Source organism: Lampris incognitus, chromosome 2, assembly GCF_029633865.1.
Source record: "Lampris incognitus isolate fLamInc1 chromosome 2, fLamInc1.hap2, whole genome shotgun sequence".
Taxonomy (NCBI): domain Eukaryota; kingdom Metazoa; phylum Chordata; class Actinopteri; order Lampriformes; family Lampridae; genus Lampris; species Lampris incognitus.
In genome coordinates, this window is record NC_079212.1 from 44675759 (window position 1) to 44698258 (window position 22500).

Sequence of the window (22500 nt, forward strand, 5' to 3'; positions counted from 1 at the left end):
CTCTCTCTCTCTCTCTCTCTCTCTCTCTCTCTCTCTCTCTCTCTCTCTCTCTCACACACACACACACACACACACACACACACACACATACTTCAGTAGTATCAGTTAACTAGAAGTATATATTTGTGTGATGTCTAACTTTGACCCCAGCACAAGTCTCTGTCACCTTCTGCTTCTCTTTCTGCAAAACACATATTATTCTATTTCATTCCAGCAAGGTTGGCTTTATTCTCTTCTCTTCTCTTCTCTTCTCTTCTCTTCTCTTCTCTTCTCTTCTCTTCTCTTCTCTTCTCTTCTCTTCTCTTCTCTTCTCTCCTCTTCAGTATGGTAGAACCTGTTGAGTCTTTAGATCTCTTCTCTCCTCTTCTCTCCTCTCCTCTTCTCTTCTCTTCTCTTCTCTTCTCTTCTCTTCTCTTCTCTTCCTCTTCTCTTCTCTTCTCTTCTCTTCAGTATGGTAGAACCTGTTGAGTCTTTAGATCTCTTCTCTTCTCTTCTCTCCTCTTCTCTTCTCCTCTCTTCTCTCCTCTTCAGTATGGTAGAACCTGTTGAGTCTTTAGATCTCTCCTCTCCTCTCCTCTCCTCTCTTCTCCTCTCCTCTCCTCTCCTCAGTATGGTATAACCTGTTGGGTCTTGAGATCTCTGCAGTACTTCCGTTTCAGCATGTGTTGCGCTGCTGTGACGGAGTCATGTGATGAGTGAGATGTTCTTCACACGCTGTGCACCGACTTCTTGGAATGACTGCTGGTCTGGAGTAACACGCCAGGCTCAGCAGTGTGGCACTGGTGTCATGTCAAGCCACTTCACTGCTTGTACTGTGTGTGTGTGTGTGTGTGTGTGTGTGTGTGTGTGTGTGTGTGTGTGCGCGCCGGATCCTCAGACATATGTGTGTCCTTTGCAGCATGTGTCTTGTGGGTTTGTGCATACACAGGTACAGGTGGATTTTTATGTTGCTTTATAGAATGCACCTGTGTGTGTGTGTGTGTGTGTGTGTGTGTGTGTGTGTGTGTGTGTGTGTGTGTGTGTGTGTGTGTGCAATCGACAAAAAACACCCCCCAGCTCTTTCCCAAGCTGTTCCCTTCCGGGATCCTGTTTTTAGCGCTGGATGAGGCAATCTTTCCCATTGACTCAGCCATGCAATGCAAATAGCCCCAATAGCATGCAAAAAGCATGAAAATCTGCCACCACTGGCCAGAGAGAGGAGAGGAGAGAGAGAGAGAGCAAGCAAGAGAGAGAGAGAGAGAGAGAAAGAGAGCAAGAGAGAGAGAGACCTTAGCAGGTTGCCAGAAAGAGTTTATGAGTTTGCTGCTGTGTTTGTGCCATCAGATATAATAACTGAGAATCAGGAATATTTATTTGTCATGTTATTTCATTCCCCTGCGCACATGAAACGAAATATCGTTTCCCCCAGAACACAGCAGAGCAACACAAAGACACATATCCAAACTACAAGAACACATACTATATGCAAACTACAAAACACATAGTATATCCAACATCCATCCATCCATCCATCCATCCATTAGCCAAATCGCTTATCCTGCTCTAAGGGTCACGGGGATGCCGGAGCCTATCCTAGCAGTCATTGGGCGGCAGGAGGGGAGACACCCTGGACAGGCTGCCAGGCCATCACAGGGCCAACACACACATTCACACCTAGGGACAATTTAGTATGACCGATTCACCTGACCTACATGTCTTTGGACTGTGGGAGGAAACCAGAGCACCCGGAGGAAACCCACGCAGACATGGGGAGAACATGCAAACTCCACACAAAGGACGACCCGGGACGACCCCCGAGGTTGGACTACCCCAGGGCTCGAACCCAGGACCTTCTTGCCGTGAGGCGACCGCGCTAACCACTGCGCCGCCATGCCACCCTATAGCCAACGTATATCCAACATACCACACAAAAAAAATTCACTGTCCAAGAGAGCGAACGCCAGGATGACTGTCGGAACTGCCAGTCCGCGTGGGCTAGCAGTTAGCTTAGCCAATCCAATGCCAGCTCTCCCACCCAGACACCCCTGACACACCAACCCCGCACTCCACACGACGACACCTAAAACACAGTCAACGCTAGGCGAGGCCGCCGCCAGACCGCCCTCGGTGTTATCAGAGCTTCCGGTCTGTGTGGGCTAGAGGTTAGCTTAGCCTGCCCCGCTTCCAAATATGAATATGAATGTGAGGGATATCAAACTATTAAGTGAGAGAGTTACAGAGAACGACAGTGAAGGGACCTTACTGCATCCTAGTGGAGCAACTAAGCATAAGAGTCATGTGTTTTGTTCTCAATTTTGTTGTCATTCTTGTGTTTAGAACAACTTTTCTGTGCTCTTGATCCGCCGTCCCAATTATTGCTCCACATAAAGCCAAACAAAAAGTCAAAATGCTGTTTCTGTCCTTCATATCACCGAACCCATTTCTCATTACTTCTCCTGTCTCGCCACTCCTCCCCTCTCAAATCACACCCTTTCCTCCCCTCTTCCCTCAACCAACTTGCCCCCCTTTCCTTCTCCTCTGCCCCCCCCCCCCACCTGTGCTCCCAGACTCCTCGGTGGCTGTGCCAGCTCCGTGCCCATCGCTCCCCATGGACCTGCGAGTAGGAGAGCGGGTGATGCGTCCCAGTTCAGACACAGCGCTGCTGACCCCGCTGCACCCCCCGCTCCTCCTCGCCCCCTTCTCCCCGCAGCCCTGCACCCCCTTTTCCCAGCAGCAGCTCCACCAGCACATCCGGGTAAGGAAGCAGGCGGCAGCCGCTCTCGGGCCTCGCCAAGTCAGTCTTTAAACCTCATCACCGCCAACGTGTTAAATGAGAGAAAATATTGGCTGTGCGGCATTTTAAATCTTTGACCAAAAATTGAAGGGGAGGGACGATGGACTGGAGAGAAGTGGGCAGAGAAGTGGACTATTGGATAATTGAAAAAAAAAATTCTCAGAAAGTTCAATCTCCACCCTCAGGAAAAGGGAACACCGTCTCGTGCAAAACGATAGCCAACATAAAAGAGAAACTCATTCCGGAAAAATGTACGAGTTAGTCACCGTTTTAAGGACTTTGCCTGCAAATCTTTAATTTTAATTATTGGATCATTTGTTTTTTACTCCGGGAATCTCAAGTATGTCTCTCTTAAAGTGACGACGACGCCGTTTCAAGGTGAAACCCTTGAATAAATGCTATGATGTGAGCAATAACTGTTGTATTAGAATTATATTGGTACGTATAACACCCATTTTAAAAGTTGTGAGTTGTTCATTTTATGTGTGTTTGTGTGTGTGTGTGTTCTAGTTTAACATGGAACAGAGGAGGCGAGAGCAGGAGCAGCAGGAGAAACAGCAGGAGCTGCAGCAGCTGAAACACAAGGACAAGAGTCAACAGAGTGAGACACACACACACACACACACACACACACACACACACACACACACACACACACACACACACACACACTTTACAATCTACTGTTGTTACAAGTATACATTTGCTTTAATTGGCAGTTTAATATGTATATTTTCTCTGAGGTTTACATTATTGGCAAACCTTACAGAGGTTTGAATCGGGTTTGTGTAAGTTCACCTTTTGGAAACTGGTAACAGGCTGGCTCGCTGTTCTTGGCCACAGTGACCAAGACCTCGTGACGGATGTGTTAACCTGTGAAGCTAAATGGAGCTAAATATGAATGGGTCAGTCGAACGCTTAACAGCAGAGTTAAATATAGCCTGGCTGTGTACACATGGAGTCACCGGGTCAATATTGACCCTATCAATCCTGACACCTCCTGTACCCTCTGTGCACGGGCACTGACCCTCAGATGTAAACACACACACACACACACACACACACACACACACACTAATGCGTGCTCCTGAACACATATTGTAACAGTGTACGACCACGGATGTGTAGACTCGCTAGCCCGTTGGCTGGGGGGTCCGACCCTTTAGTTGACCGGTTAGCGCTGTCGCCTGTGGTGCGGGGAACTCGGGTTCAATCTCGCCTGCTCCCCCTCATACCTCTGAGCGCATATGCATCCCACCGCTGCCACCAAATGTAGCGGGAATTCAGGGGGCAGGCGGAATCAAACCTGAGTTCCCCGCACCACGGGTGACTGTGCTAACCAGTCAGCTAAAGGGTTGGACCCGTTAGCCAACGGGTTAGCGAGTCTACACGTCACACAGTGGTCCCACACTGTTGCACTAGCATGACATTGTACAGGGTAACAGGTACATTTTCCACAGAATATATTAATTGGTAAAGAAGCTTCCCTCAATATTAGCATCCAGTTGTTCAGCAGCTGCTTAGTTTCTTTTATTTATTTATTTTTTAAATTAGTTTGTTGTTGTGTGGTTTGATTGACAGGTGCAGTGGCCAGTTCCCTCGTGAAACAGAAACTCCAGGAAGTGATTCTTAAAAAGCAAAAGCAGGCGGCCCTGGAGAGAACAAACTCCAACCCCCTGACTAGTCCTGTAGCATACAGGTAACACACACACACACACACACACACACACACACACACACACACACACACACACACACACACACACACACACACACACAGTCGGTCACCAGTAATTGGGTTGAGTGGATGAAATGAACGGAGAGAGTAGAACTAAATGGCCTGGTATTAAAACATGGCCGTTGGTGCATTTTAATTTATCGTAGTATTACCACAGCTCAGTGTTTTTGGTTTTTATTTTTCAAAGCCATCCATCATGCCGAATTTCGCCACAAGAGGGCACTGTTACATAACCTCACACGAACAGGAACAACTTTTGGATCCGTGGAAACATAAAATCCGGGTGAAAATCAGTTTAAAAATCTGTGTATTTTTCGGTGAAAATCGGTAAAAACCAAAAAGGCTGAGCCTTGAGTATTACATACCAGCAGTAGTACATAAGTGACAGGACGGTAGGCGGACTGGTTGATCAATGGGTAACAGTTTCTTCTGGATACTGATTTGGTGTATGTGCATGTGGATATCTATATGTATGGTGTGTATTGTGTTTTTTCCAGAGAGCTGGCTCCAGATCCCAGCATTCCCTCCCAGCCTCTGGTCTCCTCCCCCCTGCACCCCCCCAGCGAGGGCTCGGACGAGACTCCCCTGCGAAGGGCAGGTAATGCGCTAACGCTGCACCAGCAAACCGAGACCTGCTTTGGCGCCTGCTTAGAGAAATAGTGTTATATTTACTCTTCATTCGGTAACCATGTTATTTTCAGATTATATTTACTGCTGTCACCGTGCATAAAACTGATGCAAGCATCCCTCCTTCAAAAGGATGTGTGACTGCTAAACAGTTTAGCTAACAAGCTAAATGACGCATACAGCTTTTATCATGGACCTTACCAGAAAATCGTACTTTACAAAACTGGGTAATGATATGCTTTATGTGCCCGATGTGGACTCGTTTTCCAGCTCTTCCCCTTTAAAAGCATTACTGATTTCAGGCGTCCGGATGGCGTGGCGGTCTATTCCATTGCCTACCAACACGGGGGTCACTGGTTCAAATCCCCGTGTTACCTCCGACTTGGTCGGGCGTCCTTACAGACACAATTGCGGGTGGGAAGCTGGATGTAGGTATGTGTCCTGCTCGCTGCACTAGCGCCCCTCTGGTTGGTCGGGATGCCTGTTCGGGGAGGAGGGGGAACTAGGGGGAATAGCGTGATCCTCCCACGTGCTACATCCCCCTGGTGAAACTCCCTACTGTCAGGTGAAAAGCAGCTGGCGACTCCACAGGTATCGGAGGAGACATGGTAGTCTGCAGCCCTCCCCGGATCAGCAGAGGGGGTGGAGCAGCAAGTAGGACGGCTTGGAAGAGTGGGGTAATTGGCTGGATACAATTGGGGAGAAAAATGGGGGGGGAGCACTACTGATTCCGTTGTTAATGGGAAGAAATCCACTGTAAAGATTACTGGAGTAATTGCTTTCAACAATTTTCCAAACTAAATAGTCTTTAATTTTCCTGTTTTATGACATAAAAGAATTGGCATTCCTTGTTATCGTGATGAAAAGTGTGATACTTTGGGTAGTTAAAATAATAGTATTGTGGTAGTACTTTATTGCACACATGTATTAATTAACATAACGCGCTGACCAACACAAACGTTATTCCAGGTGTTTCCAGTTGGCCGTCCTTACTCGGCATTTGTTGTTATCATGTAACATCTGAAAAAAAGGCCTGTCAGCTACTACAACAACATCCTGCACAGTCCAGTATGGGTTAGCTTGTCTTACAACCCAGAGCAGCTGTGGACACATATTTTACACCCCATTTTCTTTCATTCAGAGATATACTACCAGTGTCTTAACTCATTTCCCTTTGAGTTAAGCCTCTGCTGTCACTCTCAAGGATGGGGATTTATTAAACAATCTCATCACTCTGCAAATTAAAATATACTCATTTCAGGGGCGTCCGGGTAGCGTAGCAGTCTATTCTGTTGGCTACCGACACGGGGATCGCCGGTTCGAATCCCTGTGTTGTGTTACCTCCGGCTTGGTGGAGCGTCCCTACAGACACAATTGGTTGTGTCTGCTGGTGAGAAACCAGATGTGGATATGTGTCCTGATCGCTGCACTAGCGCGTCCTCTGGTCGATCGGGGCGCCTGTTCGGGGGGGAATAGCGTGATCCTCCGACCCGTTACGTCCGCCTGGCGAAACTCCTCACTGTCAGGTGAAAAGAAGCGGCTGGCGACTCCACATGTATTGGAGGAGGCATGTGGTAGTCTGCAGCCCTCCCCGGATCGGCAGAGGGGGTGGAGCAGCGACCGGGACCGCTCAGAAGAGTGGGGTAATTGGCCAAGTACAACTGGGGGGAAAATGAGGGAAAAATGTCATAAATAAAAAAAATAAATATAAAAATATTCATATATATATATATATATATATATATATATATATATATATATTAAAAAATTCCCGTGATATGTGTTCACCCTAATTATTTATTTATTATTTATTATTATACTTATTTAGATTATATTGTAATTATTTAGATTGTATCCTAATTCATTACAATTATATTATAATTATTATATTTATTTATTTATTATTTATTACTTCTAATTATTTGCATCGTGTCTTCCCATGTGGGCGGATCAGCGTCAGAACCCAACCTGAAGGTGAAACACAAACTGAAGAAACACCTGAACACCCGCAAGAGCCCGCTCACCCGCAAAGAGAGCGCCCCGCCCACCGTCAGACACAGAGTACCTGACACATTGGGTCAGTGTGCGTCCATAAACGTGCACCAACATTCAAAAGCACATGCACGCACACCATGTTAGTCCTAATGATGTTAATTGGTTAATTATTATTTCCAATAGGGCATGATTATTAATCAGTGAATGTGGAGAGACGAGGAACACAACAAGATGACGAGCATGTCAAGTGGCAAAATATGAACTCCGTGCGAACGTTAACCCATCCCCTTCTCTTTCTGTTTGTCTGTTTCTCTCTCTCTCTCTCTCTCTCTCTCTCTCTCTCTCTCTCTCTCTCTCTCTCTCTCTCTCTCTCTCTCTCTCTCCTCTCTCTCTCTCTCTCTCTCTCTCTCTCTCTCACTCTCTCTCACTCTCTCTCTCTCTCTCTCTCTCACTCACTCACCCACTTACTCCCACTCCAGACTCATCCCCGAGCAGCAGTAGTACTCCAGTCTCTGGATGTAGTTCCCCAAATGACAGTCTGCCCAACGACAATGGGCTACTGCCATCTGCTGGAGGCCTCTCACATGAGGTTAGCCACTGTACACACACACACACACACACACACACACACACACACGGTATGTGTAATGTACTTATTGCTGTATAGACTGAGGGCCAAAATGGAAACTAATTACACTCATTGCCCATATGCTGAAACACAACTTTTACCAGATCAGCTCGTCGCCTTTTGAGTCGAGTTGAAAATTGGAGGCATTTGAGATGAGCACGAGGCAACCAAAGCGAGTATGTTTTGCAGGGGAGAGCGAGTTCAAATGGCCGCGTGTGCCCCGCCAGCATGTTTACTACTCGTTTCATATGCGTGAGCCGCGGCGACGTGCCGAGTAAATGACATGTTTAAAACAATGACACAAGAGCACGGGAACATTGACTGTTTGTCATCTGTTCATGCATTTTTACATTTAATCACAGAAATATGGTGCCGGGCGGCACCGCTCACACCTGCCGTGTTGGATGAGTCACGACCCCCCCCCCCCCCCCCGATGTCATAAACAGCTCAGGAGCGAAAGCCAATTAAGCGGCAAAGTAGAATGTGGTCTAGCGAAAAAAAGAAAATGATGGATCAAGCCCGCCATCATGTAGGAACACAAATCATGGAGGGGTCGAGCCCAGTGTAGGAGGAGAAATGAAGGATGGGCACAGAGATCAAAGATCGATAAGGCAAACTGATAGTTAGGGTTTCGAACGAGAGAAGGGCTTAAGCCAAGAAGTGTGGGCTAAGAATGTCTTGATCCATGCTCAATCATCCAGGTAAGGAAATCCCAGGGAGGTGAATCAGTTCATCTGGACGCAACAGTTCACCTTTCTGGGGTATGAACAAAGAAAGGCTGAGTATTATAAGATATACAGCTGACAACACACCAGTAGGTTTGGTTCCCATATTTCTGAACGGATATAAATCTTTGTTTTATATGCCCAGGCTCAGCGGCTGCTGCTTCAAGATGGCTCTCTATCTAACTTCACTGTCCATAGTCCATCCACTCTGCCCACCATCACCCTCGGACTGCCTGCCAATGCCAGGGTAAATACTTCAGCTTGTTGTACTAAAGTGGCGATACACTATTTAACCCTCTGCATTCTGGGTATATTTGCACATTTTAGTTTAGTGTGGAAGTCACTTCACAGCTCTAATCGGACGTGAAGATTAGCAAGTACGAATGTCTTAGGAAACATCTGGAGGCTGTAAGGAGAGAAGAATATCTGTCTGCAAAACTCTGATCCTGCTTCTCCGTGCAGGTTGATGGAGACCTGTCCTCTCTGAAGGTGGGCAGGGTACCGGTGGTGACGGCCGGTGGCTCCCCGGTGTTTCTTCCCCTGGGCAGGGAGGAGCAGGCTGGGCAGCTGTCCCCTCACCTTCAACCTGTCATCATCCTGGAGCCCTCTGCACTGGTGCACACCCCACTACTCGCTGGTGAGGTTCACACACACACACACAAACACACACACACACACACACACACACACACACACACACACACACACACACACACACACACACACACACACACACACTGGACATAGTGTACATACAACCACATGCAATCATGTGCTCAAACATAGAGAAACAGTCAAAGGCCAACACAAAATATCAACAGGCATATCCCTTTATGTATTTCCATATCTTCAAACGTGCTCGTTTTTGTTGACCTAGAGAGTTCATAGGAACACGGCCTGTGGTTTGTTGTCATCCCCCTCATTATCCATTTTGTTAACTTGTTAATATGTTGGGGCACCACCTAGTGGTTGTATCAGGTAGGCGCTGTCCTTTGTTAGGGTCAAAGTTAATTAACCCTGGGCGTCCGGGCGGCGAATTTACGAATCCTACTATGTCCACGCCAAGACCCGATGCCTCTGATTGGCTAGTACTCGTTGCCTCCGTTGCTTAGGTTGGTTAAGGGTGAGGTTAGGGTCCGGGCGGCGTGGCGACCTATTCCGTTCCCTATCAACACGGGGACCCTGGTTCGAATCCCCGTGTTGCCGCCGGCTTGGTCGGGCGTCCCTACAGACACAATTGGCTGTGTTTGCGGGTGGGAAGCCAGATGTGGGTATGTGTCCTGGTCGCTGCACTAGCACCTCCTCTGGTCGGTCGGGGCGCCTGTTCGGGGGGGGGGCCTGGGGGGAATAGCGTGATCCTCCCGCGCACTACGTCCCCCTGGTGAAACTCCTCACCATCAGGTGAAGAGAAGCGGCTGGCGACTACACATGTACCGGGGGAGGCATGTGGTAGTCTGCAGCCCTCCCCGGATCGGCAGAGGGGGCGGAGCAGCGACCGGGACGGCTTGGAAGAGTGGCTGGATACAACTGGGGAGAAAAATGGGGGGAAATTCAAAGGAAAAAAAAAGATCCATCGTGTTAACTTCTTAATACTGTAGCGAATTCGGGGGGCAGTCTGGGAGACCGTCACCACAGCCGGGACGCGAACCCGTGTCTCCCGCAAGCGACAACGTTAACCATTCGAATAAAGGGTCCGACCCAACATGTTTACTTATCCATGCACGTTACACTATGTTAGAGTACCACCTAGTGGTTGTATCAGGTGTGTGCTGTCCCGTGTTAGGGTCAAAGTTAATTAACCCAGAAATGGCTGTGATATAAATCCCAGATTATTGCTTGCAAGGATTCAGAAATCTTAAATACAGTCTACTGTTAACACTGTGCACAAAATAAAGATTCTCTGATGTGAAATAAATACATTGTAACAACACATAAACCACCCTACCTCTTTTCTTTGTTGCCATCTGTCTCCCTTACCCTCCTACCTTCTCTCTGTTCCCCTCTGTCCCCCAGTTCCGGGCCTTGGCCCCGTACCACTGCAGTTTGCCCCTCAGTTAGACCGCCTGGCCCCGGGAGGCAGCCAACCCCACAAGCCCCTGAGCAGAACGCGCTCAGAGCCCCTACCCCAGAGCCCGCGGCCCCTGCACACACACCTGCTTCAGCAGCAGCACAATGCACAACTACTGGAGAGGCTCAAACAGCAGACTCAGCTGGGCAAAGTAAGGAGTACTGGGTGTTGGACACAGATACACTGACCACAGAGATTATCCCGTTTACCCCACGTTTCTGTGACGTAGTAGGAGGAGGTGAATCCCAGTAATGCCAATGATTTCTGTTTATTTCACTGGCTCAAACTATTTTGCTTAATCGATTTCTTTGAATGAAGGGAGTGTTATAAAGAGTTTTTAACACTTAATTTGATACTGTTGTGTTCATTCTTTGTGTGTGCGTGCAAGCATACATTTGTGTGTATTTAGATTGATATTCTGATGGGTTTGCACCAGATTTTGCACGACCTCACTTGTATCTGCATATGTGTGTGTCCAGCTGATGTCTAAATCCAGCGAGAAACCCAGACTACGTCAGATCCCCTCTGAGGAGATGGACTCAGAGGATGGGGGTGAGACGTCTCCCGCTGAACACTCTTATCAGAGCAGGCCGAGGGCGGAGTCACTCAGAGAGATGGAGGCAACCACAGCCGAGAGCCAGGGAGAGCAGATTAACCTTCAACACGCACTCATCCTCAACCAGGTTGGAGAACACCCACTGACACACTCACAGAGCTGACATGTATTTGGGGGCGGGGGGGGGGTATTTAACCTGGTTGCAGGCTCCTCGGGCTGCTACTTGTGTGCTCAAATACGTGCAGATCACCAGGCTCTAACTCCTTCCACATGCACAAGAAAGTGACTCTAAAGTTTTAGTTTTCAGTACGAGTGCAGAGCCTGCCGCCTGGAACAGAATAGGATGTTCTGTTCAGAGATGCAACCAAGTGTAACAAACAAACAAATTTGATTAACATATGCTCAAGCTTTTTGCAGAAACACAACACTGGAAAATCTTTGTCATTTTCTAGTGTGTGTTGTCTGCTTTACAGATGCCAGACACTGGAAGGGAAATATTTGCTTCTATCTCAATCTGTCAAACGTGATCTGTTGAGCGTCAAGGTAGCGTAGTGGTCTATTCTGTTGCCTACCAACACTGGGATCGCCGGTTCGAATCCCCGTGTTACCTCCGGCTTGGTCGGGCGTCCCTACAAACACAGTTGGCCGTGTCTGCGGGTGGGAAGCCAGATGTGGGTATGTGTCCTGGTCGCTGCACTAGCGCCTCCTCTGGTCGGTCGGGGCGCCTGTTCAGGGGGGAGGGGGAACTAGAGGGAATAGTGTGATCCTCCCACACGCCATGTCCCCCCGGTGAAACTTCTTCATTGTCAGGTGAAAAGAAGCAGCTGGCGACTCCACATGTACCGGAGGAGGCATGTGGTAGTCTTCAGCCCTCCTGGGATCGGCAGAGGAGGTGGAGCAGCGACTGGGACAGCTCGGAAGAGTGGGGTGATTGGCCAAGTACAATCAGGGAGAAAAAGGGGAGAAGAAAAAAAAAGGTGATCTGTCAACAAAGCAAAAGGTTTTACATAAGTGATAAGTTATTTTCTGGGTATTTAAACAGTTTTAATTTGCAGCTTAGTTAAAATTAAAAATAATTGATTACTTGAGGCACAGAGAAATATAACGAGTTCCCACTGCACACCATCACTGCTGGTGGAGCAAGTCATTTGACACATTATATTACATTTTACATGTAGAAAAACTGTTAAATCAGTTTTGTAAATAACGTGAGCGGTTGATGACTGCACTTCACGTAGCAGTCCTGTAGGTGGCACCCTAAATTCACATTTGAGTCACTAGTGTCCATACGTGAAGTGTGGAGATTTCCAGGTTCACTGTAAAAGTGCATTGAGATGGTCATTGATAAAACAGTTGTAGGTGTTACAAAATAACTTATAATAATTTAATGGCCGAACCGAGCCACGCTTCATGACCTACATGTCGCTAGAAATTATTTCCCCCTCTGTTCTCTTTGGTCATCTGCGCTCTCATGTCATTCTCCCATGACCCCCCCCCCATCTCTATCTCTATCTAGTCATTGCTATGGGAACAGCAAAAGCAGCTGCAGCAGCTTCGTCGTCAGACGGCCCAAATGGAGACCCTGGCGGTTCCCATGATACTCAGCGGCGGCGGCGTGAGCAGTGCGGCGGTGGCCCATCGCCCCCTGTCTCGCACCCAGTCCTCCCCGGCATCTACCTCTCTCGGCCTGTCTGATAAACCCCTGACCCTGGCTGCGCAAGACACCACTAGCAAGCCGCGCTTCACAACTGGTGAGTGAGACGCACACATCCGGGTACCTATACATGCTGCTTTTCACAGGGACATGTTTTATTTATTCATGAACCATATCGTGCCGTGCTCATACTGAGATAGTTAGTGTTATGTTGTCTCACAGGCCTTCAAAAGACCAATACATGTCAGCAAGTGAAAAGTGACACGTTTCACTTACTTTCAAAATTATTTTCAGCAAATAATGTGTTCTCCATTAAACATTATTTAACGAGAAGCTATTTATGGGTTCAACCTTTTGTGTGTGTGTGTGTGTGTGTGTGTGTGTGTGTGTGTGTGTGTGTGTGTGTGTGTGTGTGTGTGTGCGTGTGTTTATATGCAGGCTTGGTGTATGACTCTCACATGCTCAAGCACCAATGTACATGTGGAGACAATAGCAGTCACCCAGAGCATGCTGGGAGGATTCAGAGCATTTGGTCACGGCTACAGGAGAGAGGCCTGAGGGGACAGTGCGAGGTATAACACACGCACACACACACACACACACACACACACACACAAACATGTGCGGCCCGCAGCGCCAGAGGTCATAGTCAGGGGATCAGTAGGTGCCAGCAGAGAACAGACGTGGTTCTACTGTGTCGTATGAGTTTAGTCTGAGAGTGGAGGTGGTCTGTCCCAGAGATTTCTCTATATGTCTCCACAGTCTACAGCAACTGGGCTATTTTGTGAAGTTTATTCTCTCCACGTCCGGGTAGTGCAGCAGTCTATTCCTTTGCCTACCAACACGGGGATCGCCGGTTCGAATCCCCGTGTTACCTCCGGCTTGGTCAGGCGTCCCTACAGACACGATTGGCTGTGTCTGTAGGTTGGAAGCTAGATGTGGGTATGTGTCCTGGTCACTGCACTAGCGCCTCCTCTGGTTGGTGGGGGAGGGCGCCTGTTTAGGGGGAGGAGGAACTGGGGGGCGGGGGGTAACGTGATCCTCCCACACGCTATGTCCCCCTGGCGAAATTCCTCACTGTCAGGTGAAAAGAAGCAACTGGCGATTCCACATCTATCGGAGGAGGCACGTGGTAGGCTGCAGCCCTCCTCGGATCTGCAGAGGGGGTGGAGCAGCGACGGTTCGTAAGAGTGGGGTAATTGGCTGGATACAATTGGGGAGAAAAGGGGGGGGGTAAAAAAAATTGTTCTCTCCATCCAAAATATCTGCTAAAATATGTCATATTTGTTCACCCTGGTCGTCGCCTATTTATGTATTGTGTGATTTAATCCTTCATTTACTTCTCCATGCTGGTAATAATGTATAAAACAAAAAAGTCATTCTAGCAAATACTGTCTTTCTTTCTTTCTTCCTGTCAATATAGATCTGTATTGGCAGATTCTTCATTGTAAAAAAAAAAAAAATTCACCGTGGCGAAGCATCAGTCTGTCGGCGCGTTCACGTTTCTCATCATTGCGGGTCTGTAGAGACTTATATCTACACGTTGTCTGTGCACACAGAGTATCCGTGGGAGGAAGGCCACGTTGGAGGAGCTGCAGTCCGTCCACACGGAACGCCACGTCCTGCTCTACGGCACCAACCCGCTCAACAGACTCAAACTGGACAACCGCAAGTTAGCCGGTACGTCACACACGTGTCTTTGGGCTGGGTCATGGAGAGATGCTTTGAATGTAGACAATTAAGCTCTAAAAAATAAAAATAAAAAAAATAAATTATTGATATATGCTGATAGCTTCACTTTTTTGTTTTTTTTTTTAAACCCGGACCTCATTAAAACGTCATCTGGCATCATTTAAAATCACAGAGATAAAACCTCCGCTGATCAATGCAACATTGAGAAAACTGCTGAGTCTTGGAGCTGGGACTTCGGCGCGGCTCAGCGAGACAATCGTTTAATGAAAAACAGGAAGCACACGGTGCAGTCACATGTATCGTCCCTGTAATTTGTGTTTATCCCGAATATATGTCAGATAGGGGCAGCTCTTTAAAAATGAAGCCGCCTGTCTGCGCAGGACATCTGCAGACCGTTGCGCTTGAGAGCAGCAGGTCCTGCAGCCTCATAGTGTTGGCTGCAACTGCTCACCTCTGCACACCGCTGCACACCGCTGCACACGTTTACTGAATAGAAAGTCACAACTAAGATGCATGGTTTGTGACGTTTTATCCCCCAGTCGAACATCTTAAAATACACGTGACTGTGAGGTTTGCCTCCCTGAAAGAAGGTGCAGTATATCACTGTTTCTGAAGACTCACGCGATAGCTGCACTGGACTTTACTGTGGAAAGCAAACGGATGTGTGTCTCAATACTGAAGGGGTCAGTGAAGCTTTTGTCTGTTTGAGTGTAAATTAGGGTGGCGCAGTGGTTAGCACGGTCACCTCACAGCGAGAAGGTCCTGGGTTCGGGCCCTGGGGTAGTCCAGCCTTGGTGGGTCGTCCCGGGTCGTCCTCTGTGTGGAGTTTGCATGTTCTCCCCTATCTGTGTGGGTTTCCTCCGGGGGCTCCGGTTTCCTCCCACAGTCCAAAGACATGTAGGTCAGGTGAATCGGCCGTACTAAATTGTCCCTAGGTGTGAATGTGTGTGTTGGAGTCGTCCCTGTGATGGCCTGGCGGCCTGTCCAGGGTGTCTCCCCGCCTGCCATCCAATGACTATTGGCTGTGGCGGAGCCAGAGCGGGGGCATGGGGGCGGTCGCCCCAGGGCCCACAGGGTCGGGGGGCCCCGTTTGGAGCTCTGTTGCCGAGTTTACGAGCGTCCGTGAACGCACCGGGTCTCGGGACTCCGACGCATTCAGTGACACACTCATAAAGTCGACTAATGATAAAAAATACAGTGCAGTACAGGGCCCCTATACATAGATATTAACGGCCCCTATAAAGGCTATAGCCTTTTTTACCACTAGCGGACTGAGATGTCAGCTAGTTTACAGTTTTTGAATTTTAAAATGACTATCACAAGGGCTCATCGAGAAGCTCCGCCCCCTTTGTGCTGAGACCCACGCTCCGCCCCTGACTATTGGGAGAGGCTCCAGCATCCCTGCGACCCTGAGGGCAGGATAAGCGGTTCGGATAATGGATGGATGCATGGATGGATGATTCTAAATTGTACCCGATATTTTAATGAGGTCTGCAGATAAAGCGAACTCATACTTTAAATCTTATTGCCAAATAGCCAAATAAATAACCATTTGAAGCAAAGCGAACAACCGCAGTGAGCTTTCTTTGAATTATGAAAGTGGTCGGCGAGGAAAAAATACGACCAAACAACGCTCCATATATCTGTATCCTATAGAACGCCTCTTTGAATCCATCATCTATTTGATCGTAATTGCAAACTGTTGCACCTTTTAAGAGCGCTTACTCGCCGTCTTGTGACTTGGTGCTGCGGAGCGGCTCCAGCACCCACACAGGAAGTGTCACTCCAGATGTAAAGATTCATCAATTAACGCGTTGGAATAAATCTATTTTCTGTTTTCTTTTTATCCCAAAGGAATCCTCTCGCAAAGGATGTTCGTGATGCTGCCATGTGGGGGTGTAGGGGTAAGGAAGAGGCCACACACTCGCATGCACGCGCACACACATGCACGCACATGCATGCACTCACACATGCACTTGTTCATGTATACATCATCTCGGTCATTTTCAACCCCCCACCCCCACCCCCCCAAAAAAGATGTCTGATCAAATTTCCTGGAACCTCTGAAGGAAAACTATATGACAGCATGCTCACAATCATTTGGCTGATGACAGGAAATATTGTTTTGAAGTGAAGCAAGAAAGATGAGAGGGAGGGGAAAAAACAAGAGCGACAGAAAGAGAGGAAAAAAAGAAGAGGGGATATTAAAAAGGAAGAGGGAGTCGGCTTGGCCCGGGTCTAAAGTCGGCCTGACAGTCTGTGTCAGAGCCGTGACAAGTCAGACTAATGAGAACGGCATGTCTGTGACCAGGGATAAAAGAAATGCCTCGGATTTCATTGTCTGAGCCAGACAGACGGCCACGCCAGTTTGTGAACAAACACAAGGCGGAGGGAAGAAAGGAGCTGATGGAAAGAAGGGAAAACGACGCATATCTTACTCTGAGCCAATATTGGTACATCGTGCCATCCTCTCCTCGCCGAGGTTTCTGTGAATCCCAAGTTTTCCCGTGTCATCCTCAACGGAAGACCGATCTGCTGAATAAAATTGGCACGACACAAGGAAATCCCTCTCAACATAATGCAGTACCACAATGCAACATAATACTGCGCGCAATAAATTACACTGAAATATAATACACAATGTTGTGGCAGCCACATAAATAAACATTCCAGATTGCATGGGATCACTCAGCTATGCAGTTGGGGGGGGGGGGGGTTCCGACCAGTACGGAGAATTTAAATCCTACACGTTTAGAAAATGTCAGCCAGTTACAGAAACAAGGAAGCCGGGAATTTTTTTTCCCGTTTGTGTAATGTTATTTCAGGTGTTTATGTAGCGCTATAAAGTGGCGGCGTTGCTCGGTGAGTAGCCGCCGGTCTTGTTTCCCCGTCACGATGGCTGTTCTGTGTTGGGCAGGTCGACAACGACACCATCTGGAACGAGTCTCACACCTCCACGGCGTCCCGCATGGCGGCCGGCAGTGTCACCGAGTTGGCGTTCAGAGTGGCCAAGGGGGAGTTGAAGGTAACACAGCCTTGATATTGTAGCGAATTCGGGGGGACAATGCAACCACAGGAACTGCCGCGGCCGGGAAGCGAACCTGTATCGCCCGCACCGCAGGAGACATCACTAACCGCTCGACTAAAGGGTCAGACCCACGAGCCAGCGGCCAGCGTGTCTACTTATCCATGCACGTTACAATATGAAGTCCTACTAAAGTCCTCCTCCGCCGTATACCCGCGAGCCTTAGCCGCTGAGGCTTTAAACGCTGTAATGGGGCCTGGAAAACGGCCTTGGAAAGCAATAATAGGCGCCCAGTTCATACGTTAGGACCTTCCTGCACTACCTACAATGTTTTATTACCAAAGCCTTTGTAAAATGCGAACATAAGATGGAGCCTTTAACCTGTAAAATCAGGTTTTATGGGCGTCCGGGTGGCGTGGTGGTCTGTTCCGTTGCCTACCCACACGGGGATCTCGGTTCGAATCCCCCCGGCGTTGTCGGGCGTCCCTACAGACACAATTGGGTGGGAAGCTGGATGTGGGTATGTGTCCTGGTCACTGCACTAGCGCCTCGTCTGGTCAGTCGGGGGCGCCTGTTCGGGGGGGATAGCGTGATCCTCTCTCGTGCTACGTAATCCCCTGGCGAAACTCCTCACCGTCAGGGGAAAAGAAGCGGCTGGCGACTCCACATGTATCGGCGGAGGCATGTGGTGGTCTGCAGCCCTCCCCAGATGGGCAGAGGGGGGCGGAGCAGCGACCGGGACGGCTCGGAAGAGCGGGGTAATTAATTGGCCAAGTGCAATTGGGGAGAACAAGGGGGGGGGGGGAATGGGAGGAAAAAAAATGGCTCTTCACATCGTGAAAGAAAACTTGTGCGTTTGCACACTAGACACCACGAGCACAGACGGTGCAGTGTGCTGGTCAGGTTGCCATTTCACCATTAACTTAAAAAAAATCTTTTGTCGTAATTTTTCACGGTTTGTGAGATTTCGGGGCTGATTTGAAAGTCCCTCAGACAGCTGGCCTTAAACCTGCAGAGAAAGCTGCACACGCCGCTCTCAATCCGCCCTTAGTATTTATGGTATTGTAAAAGTTTTGGCACACATACAAAGCCTTGAAACGAGTCATGCGTTAGCGGTCCCTTCTTGTCCACTAATCGAACGGCCGGCGTACTTGCGGCTCGTGTAAACACCGCGTGTTGCTTGAAGTGTGACGCTTCCCAGACCCCAAAACACACACACACACACACACACGAGCGCTCGCTGTCTAAAAATATCAGTACGCTCCATGCCATGTTTGCTCAAGTGTTTTCATTTAATGGATTTGTAGCTCTGTGTGTCTCCAGGTTTCGTGCAGCGGTAGTTTGTAAACGGTGCACAGATGGATGACATGTCGTTCTTTTCCCCCCTTTCTTCTCCACAGAACGGCTTCGCTGTAGTCCGACCGCCGGGGCACCATGCGGACCCGTCCAACCCCATGTAAGTGTTTGTGTGTGTGTGTTTGTGTGTGAGATAACAAGTCTCCCTATACTCACTTGCACTGTCAGAAACCTAAAAGGAGGCGGTGTGCCCCAACCGACTCGTCTTCTCTCATCTTTCAAACTCCCATCTCCCCAAGGAGAGCGTCTCACGTCTGAGCTTACCTGCCCGAAGATTCCGCCCCCCCCTCCTTTTTCTCCCCGGTTGAACCCGGCCAATCACCCCGCTCTTCCGAGCCGTCCCGGTCACTGCTCCACCCCCTCTGCCAATCCGGGGAGGGCCGCAGACTACCGCATGTCTCCACCGATACATGTGGAGTCGCCGGCCGCTTTTTTTCACCAGACAGTGAGGAGTTTCACCAGGGGGGGACGCAGCGCGTGGGAGGATCATGCTATTCCCCCCCAGTTCCCCCTCCCCCCCCCTGAACAAGTGCCCCCAACCGACCAGAGGAGGCAGCAACCAGGACTCGTACCCACATCCGGCTTCCCACCCGCAGACGCGGCCAATTGCGTCCGTAGGGACGCCCGGCCAAGCTGGAGGTAACATGGGGATTCAAACCGGCGATTCCCATGTTGGTACCACCACGCCACCCGGACGCCCCTGCCCAAAGATGTTTGTATTCGGTCACACCATATGAAGTTGGAAGCAATGATCCCGAACAAAAGCGATGTGAAACCGTGTGAAAGTGAAGGGCTAACACACAGCAGCCAACCAGTCACATGTCCAGAGGTCTCATAAGAAGAGACCGGGAGACGGGCAGAAACACTCGAGCAGCCATAGTGAGCTGCTGTTCAAGAAGTGTCGGCGTGGGGGTCTTGGGTCTGTACAAAGTAGGTCGTTCTCGGACCCCCGCCCAGTGATGGGATGGAAACCAACGTATTTAACCTTTTTTTCCATCAAACGCTTCGAAGACGTGGCGCTCTCCGAGTCTCCCCCTCTGCCGGGGTTTCGCCTGTGAACCTCGACATCTAGAGAAGTCATGTAACACCGCTTAAAACCCAGAGTTCCCGAGGACGCAAGTTAGACTCCCACCACTCGTTCTACTGTTTTAATCCCCGCACGGGTTTGATGGTCTTAGATCCCCTGGCAGGGTCTCGTTGCTGTTTCACAGTCTTGTAAAAGTGACTTGGCTTTTTCCACCAGGCCCCAAACTGCAACAAACTGCCCCGGGAGTCACGGCTGGCAGTCGATGCCGTCTGTTAAATCACTTCTGAAAAATATTTTAATGAGCTTTTTTTCATCCGGTTGTTTTTTTAATCATTATGTTGTCTTTATTTTTTTTCATTCCGTTCCCTTTTCAGTGTTTTATCGTTTTGCGTGTTATTTAATGGCCATCACACTTCGCTCATCCTGTTTTTTAAAAAGGTGTCTGAAAAATTATCTTTTTCCTGCGTCCTTGGAACACAGTCTCGTACACCTAATACATCCTATTTTATATTATGCTGTCCTCTCTGTGTCTCCCCTCTCTTTCTTTCTCTGCCAGGGGTTTCTGTTATTTCAACTCGGTGGCCATAGCAGCCAAGCAGCTCCAGCAGAAGCTCAGTGCCAGTAAGATCCTGATCGTGGACTGGGTAAGAGACCGCTGATGTACTTCAGATAGTGGAGAGGTGGATGTTATTCACTGGGCTGGTATTACGAGTCAGGTGACTTTGCTCATGCTGTGTCGTTTGAAGTCTCGGGTGGTCTTGCAGAACTCTCACTTGTCGTTTTTCCATGGCTGATGTCGTCCTTGTTTCCGCCCGTCTCGTTGCCAGGATGTTCACCATGGTAACGGCACCCAGGAAGTGTTCTATAGCGACCCCAGCGTTCTCTACATCTCTCTGCATCGCTACGACGATGGGAATTTCTTCCCTGGTAGTGGCTCCCCGGCTGAGGTGGGGGGAGACATCATCCGGTCCGGTGTTTGGGTTTCCCCTTTGCACCAGTGCTGTCCCTGTTCTGGTTGGACAGGGGGAACCTGCATCGGTCGTTTGGTTTCTTGCAGTTTAATTAGAACAGCAGTTTTAAGATGTGACTCGAGACATGTTAAAGTGGAAGCGGGCTAATTAGTCATGTTGTGTTTTAGGCCGGTTCTGGAGCCGGTGAGGGCTTCAACGTCAACGTAGCATGGACAGGAGGTCTGGACCCCCCCATGGGAGACGCTGAGTACCTGGCTGCTTTCAGGTAAGACACACTACACCGCACCTCTGTTTAACTACAGGTAGACCTATCCTTCTGCCAAGGACAACTCCTTTATAAGCTGTTTTTATGAGGAAGAGGAAGACTAGATGAAGAACACTTGTGTGAACCCTTGATTTAGTTTTATGGTACTATGGGAGATGACATACCACTCATATGCACTGTTTTATCTTCTCCATGGATATGAGTTTGGGCTTTGGGACCGTGGACACGGTTTTTTTTGCAGATGACATCGTTTTAGTGTAATAAATATAAAATAAACACAAATAAATAAATAATAAAGATTTTGAATGAAAATCGGGTAATCCTGTCTTCGGCCTCTGATTCATCCTTGGTTGCCAGCTTTATTTGCATCAGCAGAGTTAATGTCCCAGCCCGTCCTCTTCACTTAGAGAACATGTGTCTGGCACGCCGTGATGCCAACACTCCCTGTAACTTCACTGTAAATTGTATCCAGATTTTATGTGTGACAAAACGTGCAGCGTGATTTCCTGCTCGCCGGCTGGTTAATTGTCACCGGTGGGTGGTTTGCGCCAATGTAATTTCAGTAGTTCAGGTTTTCTGGTCGTCTGGGTGTCGAAACGCCAGAGAAGAAGTGTGGCAACCGCATACTTACTGGAAGAGCTGGCGAAACAGTGCGCACACAAACTTGCACACATATACACAGATACCAACACATATGAACTAGACAAGACAACCACAAGAGGCACACATACACAAACACGTGAGCATGCCGTCTAACACTCCATGTATAAAACGCACACAAACAAACAAACACAGAATGGACACACACACACACACGCACAAACACACACACACACACACACACACACACATTGGGTGGGCCAGCACTTAGAGGCAGAGTAGCGAAATGAGAGTAGCAGAGTGGAGGGATGCTACAGAGTAGCGAAATGAGAGGAGCAGAGTGGAGGGATGCTACAGAGTAGCGAAATGAGAGTAGCAGAGTGGAGGGATGCTACAGAGTAGCGAAATGAGAGTAGCAGAGTGGAGGGATGCTACAGAGTAGCGAAATGAGAGGAGCAGAGTGGAGGGATGCTACAGAGTAGCGAAATGAGAGTAGCAGAGTGGAGGGATGCTACAGAGTTGCGAAATGAGAGTAGCAGAGTGGAGGGATGCTACAGAGTAGCGAAATGAGAGTAGCAGAGTGGAGGGATGCAACAGAGTAGCGAAATGAGAGTAGCAGAGTGGAGGGATGCTACAGAGTAGCGAAATGAGAGTAGCAGAGTGGAGGGATGCTACAGAGTAGTGAAATGAGAGTAGCAGAGTGGAGGGATGCAACAGAGTAGCGAAATGAGAGTAGCAGAGTGGAGGGATGCTACATAGTAGCGAAATGAGAGTAGCAGAGTGGAGGGATGCTACAGAGT

The 22500-nt window shown here is 48.8% G+C and overlaps 1 protein-coding gene across 3 annotated transcripts in view; it reads left to right on the forward strand.

The window, feature by feature from the left end:
* Positions 1-22500, forward strand: part of hdac7a (histone deacetylase 7a) — a 69230-nt gene that overhangs the window by 36174 nt on the left and 10556 nt on the right. For 2 of the 3 annotated variants that reach the window (XR_008809781.1, XM_056273298.1), the window contains exons 2-20: positions 2547-2734; positions 3284-3374; positions 4355-4472; positions 5009-5109; positions 7093-7215; positions 7613-7722; positions 8632-8733; positions 8949-9123; positions 10500-10705; positions 11034-11237; positions 12627-12861; positions 13203-13336; positions 14324-14444; positions 16311-16360; positions 17374-17481; positions 18882-18937; positions 20421-20508; positions 20692-20811; positions 21003-21100. Coding sequence is in view for 2 of the 3 variants with exons in the window: in XM_056273298.1 (XP_056129273.1) it covers positions 2547-2734; positions 3284-3374; positions 4355-4472; positions 5009-5109; positions 7093-7215; positions 7613-7722; positions 8632-8733; positions 8949-9123; positions 10500-10705; positions 11034-11237; positions 12627-12861; positions 13203-13336; positions 14324-14444; positions 16311-16360; positions 17374-17481; positions 18882-18937; positions 20421-20508; positions 20692-20811; positions 21003-21100 (2428 nt within the window). In the remaining variant the exon portion in view is untranslated. The remainder of the gene's footprint in view (positions 1-2546; positions 2735-3283; positions 3375-4354; positions 4473-5008; positions 5110-7092; positions 7216-7612; positions 7723-8631; positions 8734-8948; positions 9124-10499; positions 10706-11033; positions 11238-12626; positions 12862-13202; positions 13337-14323; positions 14445-16310; positions 16361-17373; positions 17482-18881; positions 18938-20420; positions 20509-20691; positions 20812-21002; positions 21101-22500) is intronic. The other variant, XM_056273299.1, reaches the window with a different exon arrangement.